Consider the following 22,762-nt stretch of genomic DNA (forward strand, 5'->3'; position numbering starts at 1 on the left):
ACCTATGTGTTTTACAAAGAGGAAATTGGCATTTATGTAGGAACTAGTTATGAAAAAATATAATTAGTATCTGTGTGCAGATGAACCTAACAAATAATTTTATTTAAATGGCAGTGTCATTTGTCCTGAGCACTTTTTGAGTGCCATGGCTGCATTATAAACACTGAGGTAATTTTCCAGTTTTCCCAATGCCAAAGTGTACTAGCAGATTCAAATTAAAAATAAGAAAATTACACTGACTTCAGTGTATTCCAAGAATGGCCTCACTTTTCTAATAAATTACATTTTTCACTAATGTAATGTGAACAAAAATAATTCATATAACCATTTCAGCACTGATGAATATTGTCAGAGCTACATTTTTTCAATTCTAGTAAACTAATGAAATAACAAGAAAATTAGATTTGCTGACTGTTCCTGTATCTTTTCTTCCACTTGCTTATGCATTTTACTTTTGCTAATCTGAATCAAGAGATGGAATTTTGAGCTTTGTTTGGTCATTAAAATATTTTCATACTGAAAAGCTTTAGTCATGTTGTAGTCATATTACTTACTAAGCAATATCCATCAAGGGTAAGGTCATACTTTGCCATCTTGAACCTTAGACTAAAAGTTTAGGCTTAGCTGATGTACATACAAGGAATCATCTCATTGTAGAAAAAAAAAAATTAAGCTGAGGAAAGTACATTCATGTACAGATTTGAGAGATTTTTAGTTTATGTATGATTCAGATCTGTAAAAAAATTGGAAATTATTATAATGAAAGTTTTGCTGACGCTAGTGTAACATAGTTGAAAAAATAGGGAGCTATCACAGTTAATCAATCTGGAATGTCTACTGTTGATAAAGATGCTATTTAGTTTTATTTAATTAAGATACTTCCTTTGGACCATGTTACTAACAGAAAATTGATTTGTTTCACTGAAGTATTTCCTTTCCTTGTATTCATTGAATGGGATATAAAAAGTAAAACTAACTTCTTAAAGGATGATCAGCAAAGCAGGTCAAAAGCTCTTTTCATTGTGCATAGGAAAAGCTGACATCTGAAAATAATGCATTAGTTCCAAATTCAAATGAAAACTCCAAATTCTCAAATGTGTCAGTACTGCATGAATTAAATCTTCCATCTTTATAATCTCAAAAGATTTGATTTCTAATGTCTGAAAAATTGTCTTGATGATACTGAAGGAAAGTATTAAAAAATGTGGAATATAAAATAAATGTGGTAAATTAATATTGCAAAATACAGACATTTATAGTGTCTGAAATAGAAAGTCATACTTTATTAGTTTTGTCAAAATCAAAGAAGTCAAAAGGAGTTTTTCTAACACTCCAAATCCCCAATTCTTTTTAGTTAAGTAATTTCCATGTCTACAAGATTATAGTTTTGATGGCAAAGTAATCTGTTAAAAATACAAAATATTTACAGCTACCTTGTATCATAATCTGTCACATCTGACAAGTCAAATTTGACAGATTAGCATTCCCTTTATTGGTGTAGGTAGCAGATTGGAATCAGTTGTGATTAATGGGGAGATGAGAACATGGCAAGAATAAAAGAAATTGAGATTCAGTGTGAAGCTAACATTTACTAGGGAATACTATGCAACAGATCCTCACTGATGAAAAGAAAATATGCATTAATCAAAACAATGTCAGAATTAATAAACTAAAACATTGACCTAGTAACAAACATTAAACTGATAGATTGGTTAGGGATCGCTAATTGTTATAGATGCAGAAGGATGAGTGTAATTTCAAACTGCTGTATTGTGTAGTAGCCTCTTGTATGAAACAGGAAATTAAGTGTGTTTTCTTCCATAATTTGAATTTGTAAGAGTATAAAAGATCAGCATAAAGGAGAGGCTTGTTATTAGTACTTTGAGATTGCAGTAAAAGTTTGTGATATTAAGGCATTAAACAGTCTTACAAGACATGCTGATACAGCTCCTTTTTTTGCTATTTCAAGAAGCCACTGATAGGGTGGTACATAAGTTGCTTTGATGTATGTTTCCATCTCCAGTGTCTGCAATTCAATTAAATATTTCTCTTTTTTTCCAATATCATCCAAACGATGGACTTGTTTCCTAAAGTGGATGTTTACTTTCCATTAATAAGTAAATGACAATGTAACAACTTAATCTTACGCATGTGTAAATGAAATTAGATTTTATTATTCACTAGTTTCTACCTTGTATATATGAGAAGCAATTCCTCCATACATGTACATATATCTATTTCTGCAGTAGAATATGTAAGGAAAAATCTGTGTTACTGTAAAAAAAGACCTCATAAAATTGGTACACACAATGCCTCTATTTTCATTAGTTATTTTACTCTAAGCATAAAAGTATACATGAGCTAGTCAAATAAAACTGTGACGTTAAATTTTAGTTCTAGATTTTTTTAATTTCTGTTCAACATACAAATTTTCTACTGAGTGCAAGAGGAATTAATGATTAGAATCAATTTTTCTAAATTACTGTTTTGTCAAAAACCAGAAATAGACTGGACTTGTTCCATGATGTACATCTGTTGTTTTTTGTTTGGTTTGGTTTTTAGTGTAGTGGAAAATTGGAAATTTTATTTAGAGCATGCACATTTGGTTGCTTTTGACATCTCAATCTGGTTATCTGAATATTCCACTTGGTATGCTTAATATGGCATTATAAAATATTTCTTCTCATAAAGAAATAGACTAAGTCCATGTGGTAGTAGACTTGGAGGTACCACAGCTATTTAAAAGAAGTCCAAAATTAAAAAAAAAAAAAAAAAAAAAAAAAAAAAAAAAAAAAAAAAAAAAAAGCGAAAGAAAATTCTTTAGAGATAATAAAATGCCAAAGCCGAATTTGCAACAGGCATCTAAGCCCACTATTCCAGACAGGGTTCAGTTTGGTGTCTGAACTTGCAAATGCAAAATATTGATCTACAAGTAAGAGCCATTTAACTCATGAGTTTAAATGAACAGTTTTGATTATGACCTGTGAATGTCTATTTGTGTATCAAACCAAGAACAGGCAAAGCTACATGTAATACTACTGATATAATTTTTTTCATTGTCCGTATTCTATACTTGAGTATGCTGATGCAGTGTTGTGTTGACCATCTGGTGTAAAAGGAGTGAAGTTACTTAATGGTCTTCAGTAGTATATTTTCAACGAATAATCAAAATATTACTAAATTGCTAGATGAAGGATAGATTGTAGGAACATTATTTGACTGGTAAGTCTTAAAAAGGGATTTTCCTTTATTGCTTTTACTTTCTATTCCAGTAGTTTGGAAGATATTTTGTGAGATTAAGCCAAGTGCAGCTTTAAGTCAAAATTATTCATTCGTTGTAAGTCTCTTAGAAGGTGAGATAATAGAAAAAGCTCTGTCAGCAAAACAGAATCCAAAAGCCCAGCAAAATCAATTGCCTGTGTATTGATCTTGGTAGAACAGGGAATGCAGTCCTCTCCAGAACTGCCAGCAGCAGGGAATTTGCAGACTTTAGTGCTCAGTTTCTTTTTGTTTGCTGCCCTCTGCAGTTGAAGCTGTATATTAAAGTGGACTTGGCTGCATGGAATTAGCTTTACATACTTTGTAACAGTCTCATTTTATTTCCTACCCGAGAAGAAATGAAAACATAGAAACTAGATAAAATGCATTATTTATAACTTTTCCCTTACCAGCAGAAACACAAGGGTTTTTAAGCTTGCAGGTAATTGCAAGAGTATTTGAAGTTGAAAAGGGAGGCGACTCCCATTCTCATTTTTATCTCCTTGGCTGGCTTAGGAGAGCCCAGTTGATCTGTCACAGTGTTCCGCCTCCCTGCAAGGAGGGAAATGGTTCCATTGCTGTGTAGGTCTGGGACTGTTGCTCTTCTAGGCACCTTGAGGCTCACAGAGTAATGTAAGCCAAGACTTCTAGGGTCAAAAGATCCACAATTCCAACCCTATGTGCATTTAAATTTATTTGTTCGTTTGTTTGTTTAGTGTAAATACACCCATTTGTTGATATCAACATTTCTGTGAAAATTAATTTTTTTATAGAATATAAAGGTAAAAACATGCAATATTTCAACATACAGTAACTTAGTTTGGAGAAAGGATGGAAAATAATTGTTTAGTAATGTCTTCTCAGATTATTCAGATGCAAATTGTGGAATTTTTTTTAAAGTAAGCAAAAAACCCTCTAAATATGGCAAGCATTTCCTGTAATAGGAATCAAGTTGATATACAGTGAAGTTATCTTCTGTGTTTTGCATCTGTCATTTTTTGCCCTCATGCATTCTTATCTCTGTAGAAGAGAATCCTGTGGTTTTTTTCTTAAATTAGTCATAAACTCTATTAGATTCACACATTTTTAGTAGTCAGTTCATGAAACTAATTCTCTACAAAAGACTTGGGTGTCTTTTGAGTTCAAGCATTTGTCATCAGTACTACTGAGGTACAGCTGTGGTTGGTGGAAATGTAAGGACAAAACGCCAGAGGAGCTTCACTTCCTTACCCTTCTGTGGAGCACAGCAAGATTTCCATCAGTGAGATTCATTTCCCTCTGGATTCACAGGAGTTCTACTTCCCTTACTTGAAAGGGCATTGTGAAGATAAGTGTATAAAACAACAGCTGGGGTCCAGATATTACATGAACAGCTCATAGATACATGAGCACCAAGGTAGTTCTGAAGGGTTGTTGACCTTTCGATAGAGCAGAGGTGGCAGGCTGTCCCAGTAACACCAAAAGCAGCAAGAAAATTGCTGTAAGATGTTTAATTACCTGAAATGGTCAAGAGCAGAGTCTTCTCTCTGGCAGAAAACAGAAATGGCTCTGTGTGTGATTGCTCCAGTCTACTGGTGGAGGTTTGGAGGAAAAAGTGTTACATACTTGATCACCTGTGTCATTCTTTATGCAGGACCCTGTCTTTGATGATTGCTTTCTGGGGCACACCATAATTAGTGTCTAGGTTCTGATCATTACAGCTATGGAGAAGCAAATTTTAAATTCAGAAATGTCTTTAACATGAGGATTTCTCTGTTTCAGAGATCTTTAAGCCAACAGTTCACTGTAATTCTGTGCTGCATGAAAGCCTACATCAGATGCTACAAAGAAACTGAAGCTATTTAGAAAGTAATTAATGCAGCCAAGTTTACAGTTTATTAGATATCCCATTGAGAGCTGTACTGTTTTGCACCTTCATGTTTTCATGCTGCTTGAATAAATCTGTCAATTATTCTTCTGTTCACTGAAGAATTTCCTTAATACTATCTTCAATTGCTACTTTTTCCCTTGGCTAGGAGAATTTTCAGATGAAAACCATGTATTCCACTGTCGAAAAAATGCTGCATTGTGTCAACAAGGCTATGCAAGATACAGCATTTCACAGTACTGCTGAAACAAGTATTATGGAATGCCTAATTTTTTGTTCCCTATGTTTTGACCATAGGATTTAAAATATACCAGTTCCTTTTCATATGCTGAAGTGGCTTTTTAACATAGTGATGCTTGCATGATGCATATTCCTTACCTCTGCTCAGTGCTTGCTTCAAGACATCAAGATTCAAAATTAACATGCTTTGTCAGAAGACAAAGAAGGACCAAAAGCAATACCGATAAAGTTGTGTCTTTATTGCTGATCTGATGGGCAATTTCCTGCCTATGCTGGAGAAGACCATCGTTTAAACCATCTTCCAAACAAGGAATCTTCAGCAGCATTAAATGTAATTAACTAATGCAGTGATGTTAAAGAAAAGGTCAAAGAGCCCTCTTAGCTTTAAGAGTGTAATTTTAAAATGTTTAACATCTTCCAATCCTTGGAAGAACATCAACAAAAAGAAAAGTATTAAAGCTACCAGTGAATGACAGCTCTTGAACACGAATACTCTGTCTTAATACCATCTTCATTCTTTGATTTTATTCCATTTCTTTTCCCGTATTTGTTTTATGTCTGTGTGTTTGTTGTTAAAGTGACACAGCATTTCTAGCACTTTGCTCAGTGTGTGCCTTTTCCTTCCCTTTTCCTTCACAACTGCTCCAGACTGATCGCATAAACCCAGATGACATAGATTTAGAAAACGAACCCTGGTATAAATTCTTTTCAGAGCTGGAGTTTGGACGTCCGGTAAGTGAGGACAGAATATTGATATTTCCACTTTAGGAAAAAATATTTTTAGAATGAGGAATTTAAATTACCAAATTCAGCAAATATAAGCCAATAAAATTTTTTTTTTTTTTGAGGAAGGGCAGTAAAGTCCCACAAATAAAAGTATTTTTTTTCAAATAGACTCTTAACTTGCTAGACTAGTTGTAGTAATAGCTTTAATAAGGAGTATGTTTAGATAAATAGTATTGTGTAAGTATTTAATAACAAGACAAATTCCATGATAAACAGGGATGTTTGCTGGTTTCCCTAAACTTTTTGCATTTGGCTGGATTATTTTTGAACAATCTTCTAGGACAGAAAAATATGACAATTTGCATTAGGGAAGCTAAGTTACAGATAATATATTTTACTTGAAGGACTATATCTAAATTTAAATGTATGAAGCCAGAAACAAATTTCTTGTAACAGGAAATCCTGAGATTTTTTTTTTCCTTTTTTTTTATCTCTTATATGCATACATGCAAAATATGTATTTTATACCTGAACAGAGAGATATGGGTTTCCTCTGTTTTCAAGCTGGACACCTCTTTGAATGGACAGACTTCAGTTCTGCTCCAATTTTCACAAATAGCCATTACCCCCAAAAAAGGGCTCTGGCAAACAGCTGCTGGTTTGGATCTGCTGCCAGCACTTAAGTTTAAAACTATAAACCTGAAGAGTTCCATCTCACCAAAACACCTAAAAATCTCAATTTTTCCCCTCTGATTTCTTAAGCACTTGCAGTTCTTCTGCAAATGCCATAGGCTTAATTGTATCTAAGCATCTATGGCTGTTTGTATATTTCTTACAATGGCAAAACAGTAACACCGTCCTTGAGGCAAACTGAGAACTAGGTTTCATTTCCTCCCTGCACAATGCCTTAACAACTAGGTTGGAGATGCACCTGCTCTTGCTTTTGCACACTCCCTCTCTGGCTCCACAGAGCTCAAATTCTTTCCTGTACACTCTAACATCTTTAGGAAAAAGGATAGCAAATGTCTTCATCCCAGAAGAGTGTCTAAGAGGATAGTCAGAATATCCAGACAGGTGGAAAATTAAAATAAGTTAAAATCCCCTTAGAAAAAGGAGGGAAGTAAACCTAAGCACTCCCTCAGTCTTTTTAAGAATTCTCATAGCTCCCCAGGATCCTCCCCGAGATTTTTTGAGTTTAAAAAGCAGAAGCCACAGGCCACAGACAGGAAATCTAAAGTAGACATGAGCTTGAGAGTATCAGTTTTTAAAATATCCCCATTCTTTTCTTTCCCTGTCAGCCAACAATTCTCTGGAGGCCTATCAGAATTTTAATTAGTGACATGCCAAGCTACACGAGGAGCCTGAGCACTTGACACAGGGCCTTGGAGGACACCCTGGAACCAGGCACTTTAGTCCCGTTCTGTAGCTCGCCATAAGCCAAAATCAAAACTCCCTGCTGCTTCAGGGAGAGCAGAAGAGAAAGCAAATAATATACACTCTTTTAAAACCTTAATGCTTTAATCATAGCATTTTAAAAATAACCCATTGAATATCCTGTGAAAATTAAATAAAATAATAAAGGTAAATATATCTGGGTTCAATTTCTTGTGCAGTGGTCTAGAATGTTATCACATTGTCATGGATTACTTTTTATCTCCATTATCCTGCCATTCAAGTGGTATTATCATTTCTCCCTCTAGGTGGGCAGAAACAGTACAGATAAATTCTTCTGATTAACCATATCTCAACAATATTTTACTGATAAAAATAACTAAGATAAAATATATTGAAATTCCTCCAGGAGAGCATAACTGTGATGCTTCAGACTTTTCTCTCTCAGTGTTAAAAACTGCTGGCTGTTTATTCAACCATTCCAGCTGTAAATTTTACCACCTACAGTTACTAACATTTTATTAAGATATTTTTAAAATAACACATTTATCCTTCCATTCTACCCATGTGTGTCACTCTTTGTATCTGATGCTGTCAACACTTAATTTCTAACTGTGTCACCTTTTCCACATGTTTCATTCCTTGCTGCCATTGATTCTACTCCATTTCATCTCTACACTTCTGCTTTTATGATGCAGGCACCTAAAAAGCTTTTGGACTATGTTCAAGACAGTTCTTCTGGTGTTTCCAATGAGGTAAATGAATGGTTCTTTTTCAGATGATTCTCTTGGGAAGAAGGGTTGGAATGCTCACCTTTTATGTCTTAGGTTTGTTAAAATGTAGTGGTTTCCTTCTGATAGCTGAGAGACATTTCTAATTCACAATCATTGTATCTTTGTCTTCATATCTTTCCAGATCACTAGTGCATTTGGATGTTGATCTTATTATCCTAGGAACTGTGAGTCCTTATACCCAAAACTTCTCAGAGATTAACACCCAGAATTACACAACACTCCATACGTCTCTAACTCTTTGACAAATTCCCACTTTTCAGAGTTGGGCAAGTGCATTGCACAATTAATCCATCAGCACAGTATATTTTTTTATTAAAATACCTGACTGCAAATTCTGTGTGTCAAGTGAAAGCCTTTGTGGCTAAGCTGTCATTTATCTAATTAAGTATTTATGACTAATGTTGCTCATCAGGTAAAACAGCAATTAATAGTACTTTTGTAATTTATAACTCAGGATTGACAGCTGCTGTCAATACTCCAAATAAAATTCATTAAGGTCAGGTAGTGGGCTGGCATTGCCCTACTCTGAGTGGGAGAGATTCAGGCTTTCATTCCTTCTCCACTCCCTCCCCATTTTTACAGCGTTAGGGCAAAAGTCAGTGAATCCTCTACTGGCAGCTTTGCTTCATATGGTGCCTTTACTTCATCCATATTTGTGATTCACTCTCATCTTCTGTAGTTTCTCCAAAAGTTAAGCTCAAATTGTGGTCTTAAATTGTTAATTGTTTGCAATTTACTCTGGTTTGATTTTAAGCTCTCTATGTATCTTGAAAAACCTCATAGTTGCGAAATATGGGCCCAGTTCTCTGAAAGATAAAGCTTGTAGGCCTTTTCTAATTCCTGTTGGTTTTCAGTATATCAAGGAAGACAATTTAAAAGCCCTAACATGACTGAAATATTCCCATGTTCAGTAGGTCTGGGTAAAATGGTTATTAAGTAACATTGATTTTCTCTTTGATTAATTTACAAAGAAGTCCTCTCTTTAATTCTGAAATTTTAATAATCTTTAAATATGATAAATCATGTTCAAAAATGACAGCAACTTAATACTTCTCCAGAGGGGGAGACTATTCAAAATAACTTGATAAAGTATTGTAACCATCATGCAAACAAGCTTATTAGTTATTTTCCTTTTACTTTTGCCTACTTTCCCTAGCTCTATTTTTAGTCAGCATTAAAGCCTTGATGCATAAAAACAGCTAAAATACAGGCTTAATTCTAAATATAAATCTCATTTTTTTAGTAAAAGCAAAGTATTCAAAAAAAGACTGTGTTTGATAGTTTGGAGTTGTCATCTCCAATATTTAATTTTTTTTTCAAGTGGCCTTTATTCATATAGAGCAGTGTTGAATGTTGTGGAAGATGGCTAATTATCTCTGGAGATGGAAGAGGTGTGTTCAGCTGGGCCATCTAAAAGTGGGTCAATAAACACCCAAGAGCTGACAGGACAACTGCAAACAGTAAAACAAGCAGTAAAAAACAACCACACACAGTGTTTACTTTCACCTTTCCTCTATATGACACATCAGTGAAGCTCTACCTATGGAGAGAAGGTATAAACTCCACACAATCTATAAAATGATATATGCCTGTAGTAAAAATTAGTGTTGTAAAATGGGCAATGTACAGGATCTATCATATAGAAAAAACTTCAAAGCCAGCATCAAATAAAGGATAAAAGGGCAAGTTACATTCAAGGTGATAAGATAATCCTAAAGGATGAAAAGCAAAAGCCACTAACCCAGCAGTAAGTTTTGGCGTGATATGCACTTCTAGCCCTCTGTGTATGGCCTGGGGAGTGCTGTGGATAAGGAGATTCTCTCTGGTGTGATTTCCACTGTGTGATTTACCCATAGCCTTCCATAGGAGACACTGAGGATCTGCTCCATCCTTGGGAGTGACATCATGGTCTGTACAGGCGTGGAGGTGGGAAACAGTCACTGCCTCAGGGCCATTTGGCCACTGTCACCTCCCAGATGGTCAATGGTTGCTAGTGGAAGTGGTTGGCATCTGCACAAAAGAATCCACAATGACAATTTATCTGCAGCGTTTGCACCACCTCGAGCAACAGCTCTGAGAGATCACCTGTGGTCCCGAGTCTCCCTCCTGGCTGGTTCCAGACCGTGGCAGTGACTGGTCAAGAGAAGAAATATGGTTGTGGCCAGTTTTGAAATGAGACTGGAATGTTTTCCACTACAGGCTGAACATGTGTTTTACAGGTCGTGTAGGGAAGCACACAGACCTGAGGCCTTTGCTTACTGTGGTTATACTGGCTGTTGGTGTGAGCAACACTGTGTCTGGCTTCTATGGTTTTATTGCAGACAGATCTCATAGTACTGGATATATATCTTAAAATCATTGCATTTGGAGAGTGATGGGAGAATCACAAAGTACTTTTAAGCCTTCAGAGAGTGTAAAGAAAAACTTGAAAATTTGAACTACGTGCACATTTGGAATTATCTTCGCTCAGGTTTTAGATAACATTTGTTTCATATTGTGGCATGTTTGTGTGGCTCTCCCCACCCCACAGTCCTAAAAAATCTGTTCCCAAACATTCTGAGACTACTGGTGACTTCTGGAGGTGTACCTAAGTGTCAGTTAACAAATCTGGGTGAAGTTCTGTTCATGAACTTGCAAATCAAATGACTGGGGGAAATAAAAAATCCAACAAAAGAAAGGACTTGTACAGCCCATGAGTACCATTACTTCAGCAGTCCTTCAGGACAAAGATTTTTCCATGCAGGGAAAAAGCCAAGAAGGATCTCTATAAAGGGAAAAAGTATTTCCTGCACCTTAGAAACCTGTATGATAGTTCTATTTCTAGTTCATTGAGTTATGGAAAGGTGAAATGACATGCCAGGAGCTTGAAAGAAGTTTAATTCTTGAAACTGACTGCTTTGTACCCATGAAGAAATACCTCAGGAACCACGCACTTCATTCTTGATTCATACCTGGTTACCAGAATTGTAATATTACTTAATTCTGACTGAAGGCTTGAAATGGTTGATTTAAAATCAGTAGTCATTTAAGGCTGACTTTGTATTAATAATACAGTTATGGAAGTTCCATCTCCCAGTGTTCATGCAGTAGTTACATCTGTAACTCCATAAGCAATGACTAATTTTATGTGATGAGAACTGTTCTTACCAGGATTATAAGGTATAGAAGGCCAGTTGCTGACCACAAACATCATGGGATTGACAAAATTCTGGCTATTATTGATTGTGGGATTTTGGTGAATAATTGAGGGATGAAGAGAAGCTTTGCAGACCTCACATGTACAAAAAGGAATAATTTTCAGATTTCTCTGGTTTTATACTAAAGATTTGTTTCAGCTGTTCTGTGTCTGGTTTTGAAAAGTATATATAAAAACATGATTTGGGATCATTACTTAGCAGTGCTTTAAAGGAAAAAAAGCGGCATCATTTATTCTCATGAAATGTTGCTGTGACTGTGATGGAGTGCCCAGGATGTTAATTATCATGGGCTGTTGTTATAGAATTTGCTACAGAGTAACAAAGAGTCATCAAACATGATAAACAAAAATTGTCACTTTTTTTTTCAAATACAAACATAACAATCTATGTGTTTGTTTTCACAGGCTTCCTTATATCATCACTATTCAACAGACAGAGGCCTGGACAGGCCCTCCAGGTAAAAAATACTATCTATACTTCAGCAAACACAGATTATCCAGCCTGAGGGTGTTCTTTGTGACCTGAAATCAGCAGATTTTGTGAAGAGTCAGATTTGAACATTCACCTTGTGAGCTATGGACAAATTAGATGCTTGGAGAGAGTGTTGATTTTGATACAGACGTGTAGATTTTATTTTAGTTTTACAAGGACTTAGTGTTTGCATTTAAATTAACCACACTGTGTTCTGGGTCTTTCCACAAATATTCCTGAACTTCTCTCTCAACAGAAGTGATTTATTCTTCACCCTTACTGCCTGAAGTATATTCAGTGCTGTTCTCCTAAGCATGATGCCTTGACTGTTCTCAGTCTCTGTCTTTTTCATATCTTTGCACCTAAACTCTAGTTCCAAAAGATAGTCTAAAAGAACTCAATGCATTTATTTCTAAGAAAATGGCATAGTAATGTTGTGGAAAACTTTAAAACAATCAGGTTAGGAACAAATGAATCTTTTCAATGGGAAATAGGCTGTAAGATGTGTGAGACCAGTGCTTCTTCCCTTTATGTGGTTTTTCATGTATTTATTTTGCATTTTTTAATCTATAAACCGATAATATAATTATGACCTTACTTCTTAAATTCCTGAAATCTGATCTCAGAATCAGACTGCTACTGATACTGCTTTTTTCTGTAGTTCTGCAAGTACTGCAAGTGACTATAGAAAGCGAAGGAAGTCAGAGCCTGCTGTAAGTCACCAGAGGGCACACAGCGATCAGAACGCCAACAGACCTAACCTGGGCCGTACAGACACACAGGGCTCATCTTCCACCCTTAGGAAGCCTTTAACTAGCTCATCTCCTTCTTCTCCATCAAGAGCAAAAGGTAAGAGGAGACCACATTAGTTAGCAGAAAACTACTGATGATGTGTTGTACTGTATGTTGGTAGCAGCTGTCTCCTGGCTCGGTGCATTGCCCCAGTGGATGTGATGTGAAGCAACAGCTTTGGGCCTTTGGTGAAAGGCTGACTTGTTTATTCTTACAGGTGTAATTTTAAGCTGAAAAGCTGGATTTGTAACAAGGATTTTCCAGTTTCAACTGCTTGTTCTAACAAAAGAGAATTGACTAAAAGAAGACTATGAATTCTACCACAATATATAAACTCTAATATTTTTATTAACTCTACTTCTCTCTTACTAGATTATTGTGATTTTAAAACTAGTTTTATTATATTGAGAAAGTAAATAGAGACAAATAACCTGTAAGATTAAAGATGTGTGTCCAGGATAGTTGACCTTTGAAATCCATAGCCAATGTCTTAGCTGTCAGTTATCAGGACCTAATGTAATCAAGAAAATATCCATAGTTATCAGGACCTAATTTAATCAAGAAAGCATCCATAGTCTGATTTTTTACTTTCTAAATCCTTGGAAGTACTTAGTACAGCTGATGCAATCTAATTAGCTTATTTTTGTAAGTAACTCACCATCCTATTACTGTTTTCCACATCTCTCCAAGAAAGAGATAACAGAGACAGTTCATTTGGGTTTGGAGGTTTGATTTTTTCCTAGAAAGACAAAAAGCTTCCAGTAAAACATAAAATAAAAGTAATATATAGAATAATACTGCATAAAGTGTGTCTCCTTCTGTTCAAATTATTATTAATATTCTCTTAATTGCTCTATTTCGTAGCTATACTAATCAGTAAACTTCTGTAACAGTAAATTCTCAGTGAAAAGAACATAATATCCAGACTGCAACAGAAGGTGTCAAAGAAAAGCAGTGAGGAACACTGAGAGCTGAACACAGTGAGGTGGCTGAAAAGCAAATGTATTTTAAACATTTAAAACTTTAAAGTGTTATAGCAGTGATTTTAAAAGTGGATTAACTCATCCATTTGGCTTACCAGGCCAGGCAGTAAAAAGTTGATAAATTCCACTTGTCTGCATGGGCCTTTGACTCCACCACCAATAACAAGCATGAAGCATGACTTCAACACTTCCTGTGTTTGAAAATCCTTCCATTAAGAATATCTTCCACAGCCAATTAGCTTTCAGAAGGTGACACTGTTCTCTCCCAGCACTGTAGAATGTTAATTTTTCTTGAAATTAACCAATTTGTTAAAGAAGGAGCACATTATAAACTGTTTGATCAGCATGAATTTTGAACTCAAGTATTTCAGTTTCAGGTCCAGGTTCATTTTTTTCTTAGAAAGCAGACTGAGCTGTTTGAAGCACCCTTCCTGAACTGAATGCTGCCACTTGAGACTATTTTTGAAAGTTCAGTACAATTACGAAAGACCCCCATTCCAAATTTGTCTCATAGTGTCTTCTAGATCTACCATGCACATAAAAATATGTCTTAAAGCTTGAAAACTCAGGCCTTTGTTATGGAAGTCAATCTAAGGGTTATTTTTACTTCTACATTGTGGTTAGGCTCAGTAAACTGATACACCTTCCTTTACACTTGCATAGCACTTCCTGAGCTGCCTTGTTCTGCCCTGCACAAGCTGTACAAAACACTGCTCCCTTCAGTGCTATCACACAGGGAAGGAGCAGGCTACGTCTGAATGACCTGGAGAAATTTCCTATTTGATCTGATACAAAGATTTATCTTTATTTTAACTATCTTAGAATATGTGGATGCTGTGAACTCTGAGCCTTATACAGGTTAAAAAGCGTAAACAACCTTTTCAGAATGCCCAGGTGGAAAAGTCAGTATTACCCTGAGGTCTAGATTTGTTGTGTGGCTTCATCTTTAAATCCTTTGCAGCTTTTAGTGTCTGTTGACCTGTTTAAAAATCCCAATTAATCCCCAATTAATGCCTGGTTTCTTACGTTGCTTTGATAGCAGGGGTTGTAGAGGAGATAACATCTCCATAATTAATAAGGAGTTCTTTTTGTTGTTCAATTTATCATGCATTTTTGCAGCTGGAAAATAACTTAATTATTAGCTCTGCTGTCCTAGGCTGTAACAAACTATGTACTGACCTAAGCTGATAGATGCACTAATTGCTCTCTCTTTTCTAGTCTTTCTAATACTTACTGATGCTAATTCCAACTTTCTGAATCTTTTAATTTCTGGCAATGTCTCTTTTTTACCATGCTGCTCTATGGATTATAAAGGTGGGGATATTAGCAAAGTATATCCATCCCTTTTAAGTTACTCAGTGCACAACCACAACACCTCAAATGAATTAGATTACTGTAGCACTTACAGACAACATTTAGCTGTTCCAAATGATTCAAGAAGGGCAACCAGCTACAAGAATGGCTGGCAAATGACTCGCCAAAATGCAGAAGTCTGGAGTAGCACAGAGGAAGCTGCTTCTCCAAAGAGGAAGTCTCGTAGCTGTGATGACCTGTTAACAGATGATCACGACAGCTATCCCGATGCACAGGCCAAGGCTGAAAGCATGGGCTCTCTGTTATGTGAGGAGGACTCCAAAGAAATTTGCTCAATGAACTGGAACTCCCCATACGTTGAGGGCCGTGGTAGTGGTAGATCAAGAGTTCGTCACAGATCTGCACATGATGCTCCAGGTTTCCTGAAGATGTACAAAAAGATGCACCGCATCAATCGCAAAGACTTGATGAATTCGGAGGTGATTTGTTCTGTCAAGTCCAGAATACTGCAATATGAAAAAGAACAGCACAAAGGTATTCTTCAAGGCTGGAGAGAGTCTTCTACTGAGGAGGTACCCAGAGACATGGTGCCAACCAGAATATCGGAATTTGAAAAGTTAATTCAGAAGTCAAAATCAATGCCGAACCTTGGTGATGACATGTTGTCAACTGTTACATTAGAGCCTCCTAAAAATGGCTTGTGTCCAAAGAGGCGATTTTCTATTGAATCCCTGCTGGAAGAAGAAACTCCAGTCAGACATCCCTCTCAGGTACAACGGAGCTACAAGTCTAAAACCCTGGTGCCAATTCATATTGAAGTGACCAGTGATGAGCCACAACGATCACATATAGATTTTTCAGACAGCGATCAAGACGGAGTGGTTTCTGATCTCAGTGACTTTATCCAGATAGAGGGTTCATCCTTTTGTAGTGAAAGTGACTTTGATCATTTTTCCTTCACTTCATCTGAAAGCTTTTATGGATCAGGCCATCACCACCACCACCATCACCACCACCACAGGCATCTCATCAGCTCCTGCAAAGGGCGATGCCCAGCATCCTACACCCGTTTCACCACCATGCTAAAACATGAAAGGGCTAAGCAAGAAACCACTGAAGATCCAAGGAGACAGGAAGCAGAATCCGGCCTGTCTAAGATAGCATTCCTTGTCAGTCCAGTGCCTTTCCGGAGGAAAAAAAGTGCAGCTCCTAAAAAACAAACTGAAAAGAAAAAATGCAAGTCATCAGTGTTTGAAGCACTAGATTCTGCACTTAAAGACATCTGTGACCAAATTAAAGCTGAAAAAAGGCGGGGAAGCTTGCCCGACAACAGTATATTACACAGACTTATTACTGAGCTGCTTCCAGACATTCCAGAAAGGAATTCATCTCTTAAAGCTCTGAAAAAGAGTCCCACGCACCAGCCTTTTCATCCACTGCCTCAAGATGGTGCTATCCATTGTCCACTGTACCAGAATGATTGTGGAAGATTACCTCTTAGTGCCTCTTTTCCAGACATGGATGCAACTAACAACAATGATAGTGCACTGTGTTTCCAAGGTGGATTAACTTTCTTCCTCTATCCTTGTGATTGACTTATCCCACCTTACTCCCTGTGTTTCCCACCCTTTCTCATTCCACTTTGTGTCATCCATAAGAAGCTTTCATCCCACAGAATTATTAGTGAAGGACATCATTTCCACATAGGTGTTGAGGATAGATAAATTTGCTGTCTATTCACAAAATACAGTAATCAGGACAAGTGAAGTAGCAGTGCATTTCAACTAATTGAAAGGAAATTAGTTCTATAAATTATAATGATGTTACTAAGCAGTGAATTCATGCATCATAAGATGCTGGTGAAACTGAAAACAGTATGCAGATAACCTTTCTTTATCACAAAGAAAAAAAGAATGTGAATCTAAAATTGTTTTACAATATAATTTTGTCAAATCTAAGTGATAAAAATGCTGTTAATTCTGCCAGTACCATAGAAAGTCGATTCTGTTTTCTTATGAATACATTATTTTGTGTTACTTTTTGTGAATAGATGTTAAAGTCATTTTAGGAAGTTTCCATTTCAACTGTTCAAACAATTTCCAATTTCTGTGGCAGCAAAACTAATTCTTTCCATAGAATTTCAAAATGTCTATGAACTTTTGAAAAATTACCTGTTTTCTTAGAAGGTAATTTCTCAATAATCAAAACTTGAATGAAATTATCAGGGTAAGTATGACCAATCTGTTTTTAAAGTTACTGCTTTGAATTGTTTGTTGCTCTGCTTCTTTTTTTCAATTTTTCTTTTATTTTAATCAAAAAAAAGAAAAAATTACTTATAAGATATTCTTGAAATCCAAAATGGATGTAAAAGAGAATGTCTTTAATATAGAAATTATGCAATATTTGATCAGACCCGTTTTATCCTTATTCTCGTATATTTTTGTGTAACTTTTGCAAGTAGCACGATAATTAATATGTATTTCAAGAGAAATTAGAATTGAAGCTATTACCATCTTTTCTTAACTAGCTGTAATAGGCATATTCAGAAAAGAAAATTTGGTTAAAAACAGCTATAAAACACAGTTCAGAATTGAATTAGTCATACTCAAGGCCTAATCATAATTAACCCTGGCAGACAGTACTACATGATGAGACTGAAGTTCTTGAAAAATGTGTTTTTCACATATTGTAGTTGCTAAATGAGAATTTTCCAGTCTGTGAAAATAAGGAAATCCATAGTGTAAGGTAAATGTGGATTTCTAATAGCTTTTGCAGCTATGAAGGAGCCTGGCATGAGGAAAGCAATACACTCTGTCAACATTAATATCCCTAAAGTAGCATGGAGAATGAGTAAAGCAGAATATTCCATTAGTTTCCATCAGCAGCAGTCATGGCTGAGCTCTACTTCTAATCAAGTTTTCATGTTTTGTTGGATCTGTGTGTGTCTCTTATAGCCACACAGAGACCTGAAGGTCATAGCAGATGATTGAAAACTAGCAGTATTGACAGCATAAGGAACTGTAGAAACAAGAATGAGATTTTTTGTCCTAAAGCTTCTGCATTTTGACTCCTTTTCAATATCCTTCTCTTACTGCTAGAAATTTAAGAAAAAAAGAAATAGATGTGTTTGGAGTCATTCATTGTATCTTTAGGTTTATGCAGTAGGTGTACATCCTCATTCAGGAACACATGCCATATCAAAAAAGCTGTCCAGAACTGGGGCTGTGATATACTTACCGGGAATGACATGCTTGCAAACAATGGTATAAATAATAAAATAATCTCTTTACCTCCATTTTATTTATCAATAGCCACAAGTTTTTGTGGCTTAGTCAACAACCAATTAGAATGGATGAGATGCTTTCAGTTGTTTTCTTTGTTCCACATGTATTTCTTTAGAAATTTATGAGCTTGGTAACAACAGATTGTGGGAATGAAGTCAAAGGAAGACAAACATCAATCACATTTTCACAAGAAAGTACCACTGTGGTAGTAGGAGACTAAAACAGTACTTCTCAGAAGTTAAGAGACAGTTCATTAAATATTTCTATTTTCATTTCACATTTTCAACTTGCAGAGCTATAGAGTGTATAAGATTTTGATTTTATCCTTATCAAAACATGAGAAAATATTCACCCATCCTGTAATAAACATTGGTAAACTGTGCTTTAGAAAAGTCTGCCACATAGATTGGTGAGTAATATGATTCATAATCCATCTCTTAAAACAGAGTTGTTTTTATCAAGTAACATCCTTTTAAATTCCCTTGTGCTGCCTAACATGTGCCCTGGTAAAGTAGAAATGCATTTTAGATCACTTAGGAGGAAACAATGTTTCTTCACATTTTCTCATTGGAGCATGCTTGAATCATGTGTTGTGCATGTAATTATGTCTTTACATTGCTGGCATTCCAAAACAATGTCATGCAACTGATGGAGTCCGAGTACTGCTGTCATGTCTTCCACTTGGCCAGCAGGGGAGCATCCCTTTTCACAGTGAGGCATAAATGTGCTCTCTCAATCCTCATAGAGTTTCTGCTGCTCTGGATCAGACAGCCTTAGCCTTTGCTTAAAGTTAGTTTGTTTGGGTTTTTTTTTTTTCCTTTAAAGGTGCTCTTAACCATCATATCACATGCTTTTCTTTCTATTAAATGTAAAATAATAGATTTCAATATCTTTTCACCCCCCTAAATGAAAGCAAGCAGCATCACAGATTTGAGTGGTTTTGTTTGTCGTAGTTTCACATAATTTCTGTTTTCAGTAGACCAGGAGTCTCCTGGAAGCTATTCTTCTGCTTTCACTGATGTGGGACGATGTACTCCAAGGGAGAGAAGAGGAACTACAGACAAAGAGGTAGTGAAACAATAATAAATAACACAGCAATATCCATATGGAAAACTGGTAACATATTTGAGACAAGATTTGTCTTGGTTTTAAGACTATATAATGATGCAGACCAAAGGAACAGCATCTTCCTTTTTCATTAAGGAGATTGGTACTTCAAGAAATTAAAATAATATCAAGCTTTTTAAGATAAGCTGTATTCTTCTGTTCATTATTAAATAGACATGGACATAAACTCACTAGTTATTGATCAGCTCTGTCAAAACTGATTGGAATGTGTGTTTGGAACAGAGAAAAATAACAGACTTGACTGGGGAAAGGCTCTTCAGAAACCTAAAGTGTTACACAAAGAAACTACCTTGGTAGTTTCAAAACTGATGCAAAACACCTATATTTCACTGTTATTTTTGTTTGGAAAGCAAACCACTGCTGTTAGTGGATTAGACAAAACCAGTTAGCCTACTCTAACATTTGTAGCAGTTGGTGATTGTAATTAGATGCTGGTTGCTTGTAGTAATGTTTTGGAAGAGGAAATGGAAGCAGGTGTACCATCTTGAAAGTAACATTAAGCGTCGCTGAAAAGTACACATTGAAATATAAAATATATACAGTATCTATTATACTGTATCTTAATGCTTATGGATCTAGAACTATAAATTCTCTCCAAACAACATAAAAGATTACTATATCTTAATTGCTAATTTATAAGATTTTGCTCTGGGCTATATACCTTGATAAATGGTGGTATGGTTAGAACTTAATTCAGATCCATTTATACCCCACTGACATGCTTATATTGCTGCAATTTGACTAAAAGTCTGATTTTTTTAAAAAATATTCCTCATTACAAAATACAGGATAAAAAAGTTTCAGGAGCCATATTGTATGTTTCTTTTAAAGAATCTTGTGACGTGGAAAGTCATCTTTCAATTTGAAAATACATAAAATACTTAAATTTCAAGCCATTTTTAAGATCACTTTAAAAGGTTTAAAAATATTAAAAGAAGAAAGGCATCTCTATTTCCAGTATGTTTTGTACATTTCAAAGTATTTTTTATTTAAACAGCTACACTGTTATTTTAATATCCACTTTTTCTGTTATTTGCTTTAATAGTTGCAATACCAGCTGTACCAAAATCAGGAAAGACTGAATAGAGCTATGCTACAGTTGATATGAATCATATGTTGATTCATGTCTAAAAGACCTCCTCCCCTCCTGTCTAAAAGACCATTTTTAATAACAGTAAGGAACAGAAAAATACTTTCAATTTAGGCTATCTTATTTGAAGGAGATCTGTAATGGAAAATCATATTGGTATGGCAAAATTCAAGTTGACAGGATCCCTATAATAACTTCAGGGACTTATTACTATAGTGAAGACAATTCTGTAGGTGTGCTAGATTTGCTAGTCTTAAAATGATAAGAAGGGAGAGAACCAAATCAAGAATACTTGGCCTGGAATAAAGGTAAAATATAAAATTTACAAGTGTCCCTTTTTATTGCTGTCATAAAAAGATGTGCACCTTTACATCATGACAAATAGTATCTCTCAAAAATAGCATAATCAGCTCATTCTAGTCACTAGTACATCCTAGAGAGGCATTTATTAGAATGGGGTGATCTTATCTGGGCAAGTACTTGCAGAGCAAGACTAAATCACTTTAACAAATGCCCTCATGTGGTTCTGCTTTTCACTTCCTCTGAAGTATCTGGTGCTGTCAGATGCAGACAGTCCATGAGTGAAACTGTTGGGTCAGGTCAGTTCATATTTTCATTACAGCTTTGAAAACAGTGAAAGTGTGTCAGCCATACAGGTGAGGAGAGTTAGGGCTGTTTTACAGGTTTTTTTTTTTTTTTTTTTTGAAACAGTATTGAGCTTACATGCACTTTGTGACAGAACTTGATAAATGTATGAAAGAAATGTTGTCATGTGATTGCCTTTGATAGCAAGAGAGCTGCACAGATGACTCAGATCCCCTCCAGTACTGTGCTTTCTTAAAACTATGAATGTAATTATAGAAATTAAAAGTATTCCAACCATTTCCAGCTGTCAGAGGATATGTATATATATATAAATGTAATGCATCATTGCAATTGAAATCAAGTTTACATTAAAGACACCTAAAATACTACAGAATATTAAATATGTGTATTTATGTTGTACCTAGAGATCTAGTTGCCTAAAAGTCACATTGACATAGTTAACTTTTTTATTTACTTTGGTACTTCTCTTAAACATCAAGTTGCAAAGTAGTCTGAATTAATATTTAATTATTTCTGGTTTTAGAACACTAAGTCCCAAACATCTAACTGCCTTAAAAAAGTAAGACTTATATTTCATTGCCTATTTCTTCAAGAACCACTGTAAAGCTCATCCTTTTCTTTTTGGATCTTGGTCACTTTTAAAAATTGAAACACATTTATCATATAGTCATACTACCTGAATGTATTAATCACTTCACCTGTTTTTCAGAAACTGCCAGCTAGAGCTGTATATGACTTTAAAGCTCAAACTTCTAAGTAAGTACTAGACTTTTGTTCATTCAAGAATTCGTAATTCAAGCAAACTCTTTCTACCACTTAAGTGGTGTTCAAGCCAGTTTCAACAGCAAATGCCATGGACACGAGGACCCTGCTTGCTGTGACAGTAGTCCCTGCACTAGCAAACTGTGTGAGAAGTTATTTGTAACAAAATTATCTTAAATTATTATATGCTCCATTGTATCTGTTTGAACACATGAACAGCTGTGCATCTTCAGACTTCCAGAGCACAGATTGTGAAGGATACACACTGAATGCTCTTTGTTTGTTGTGAATTATATTTAGGTGACAGAGGGTAAATGGCTTAAACTACGGTCATAGATAATGAGTTTATCAAAAGTCCGTGTAACGCTTCAACCTCTTCCTGTCTGTCTTAACAAACACGAGCTTTTTGCAGGATGTGACATGCTACATACTAACACAAAAAGCAGTGGTCCATAAAAAAATATTGGGAACTACTGAATTAGGATGTGAGAGAGTCAAAGTAGAATGTCTACAATTCATTTCTGCTGTTGTTCCAATGATCCAAGACATTTAAAGAATCTTTAGATATGACCAAACATTGACAATAGAATACATTAGCTATGTCAGGACAAAACTCACAACTGAAATTACCAGAGCAGCACATTAGTTCTTGAAAAACCAAATGGATGATACAGCAAAGATCTCCCAAGGCAGGATCTGAAAATATTCTAAATTATTTAAAAAGTCCTTTTTTTTTGGCATCCAACATTTAACATAGCACAGTCTCTGAGTATAGAGAAATGGTGAGAACATAATCCTGTGTGCATCATGATTCTGAATAGCTGCTATGAAAAAAAAATGTGTAGAGCAGAAGCACAC

At 35.6% G+C, this 22,762-nt stretch overlaps 1 protein-coding gene across 4 annotated transcripts in view; it reads left to right on the top strand.

Annotated features, from left to right (window-relative positions):
- SORBS2 (sorbin and SH3 domain containing 2) overlaps window positions 1-22,762 on the top strand; it is a 144,209-nt gene that overhangs the window by 103,411 nt on the left and 18,036 nt on the right. For 2 of the 4 annotated variants that reach the window (XM_053940090.1, XM_053940091.1), the window contains 5 exons: window positions 11,879-11,931; window positions 12,607-12,794; window positions 15,035-16,594; window positions 19,298-19,386; window positions 21,852-21,898. In XM_053940090.1, the coding sequence (XP_053796065.1) occupies window positions 11,879-11,931; window positions 12,607-12,794; window positions 15,035-16,594; window positions 19,298-19,386; window positions 21,852-21,898 (1,937 nt within the window). Of the gene's footprint in view, window positions 1-6,013; window positions 6,098-8,181; window positions 8,239-11,878; window positions 11,932-12,606; window positions 12,795-15,034; window positions 16,595-19,297; window positions 19,387-21,851; window positions 21,899-22,762 lie in introns of all 4 variants that reach the window. The other 2 variants (XM_053940089.1, XM_053940092.1) reach the window with 2 other exon arrangements.

Source organism: Vidua chalybeata, chromosome 4 (assembly GCF_026979565.1).
Source record: "Vidua chalybeata isolate OUT-0048 chromosome 4, bVidCha1 merged haplotype, whole genome shotgun sequence".
NCBI lineage: Eukaryota > Metazoa > Chordata > Aves > Passeriformes > Viduidae > Vidua > Vidua chalybeata.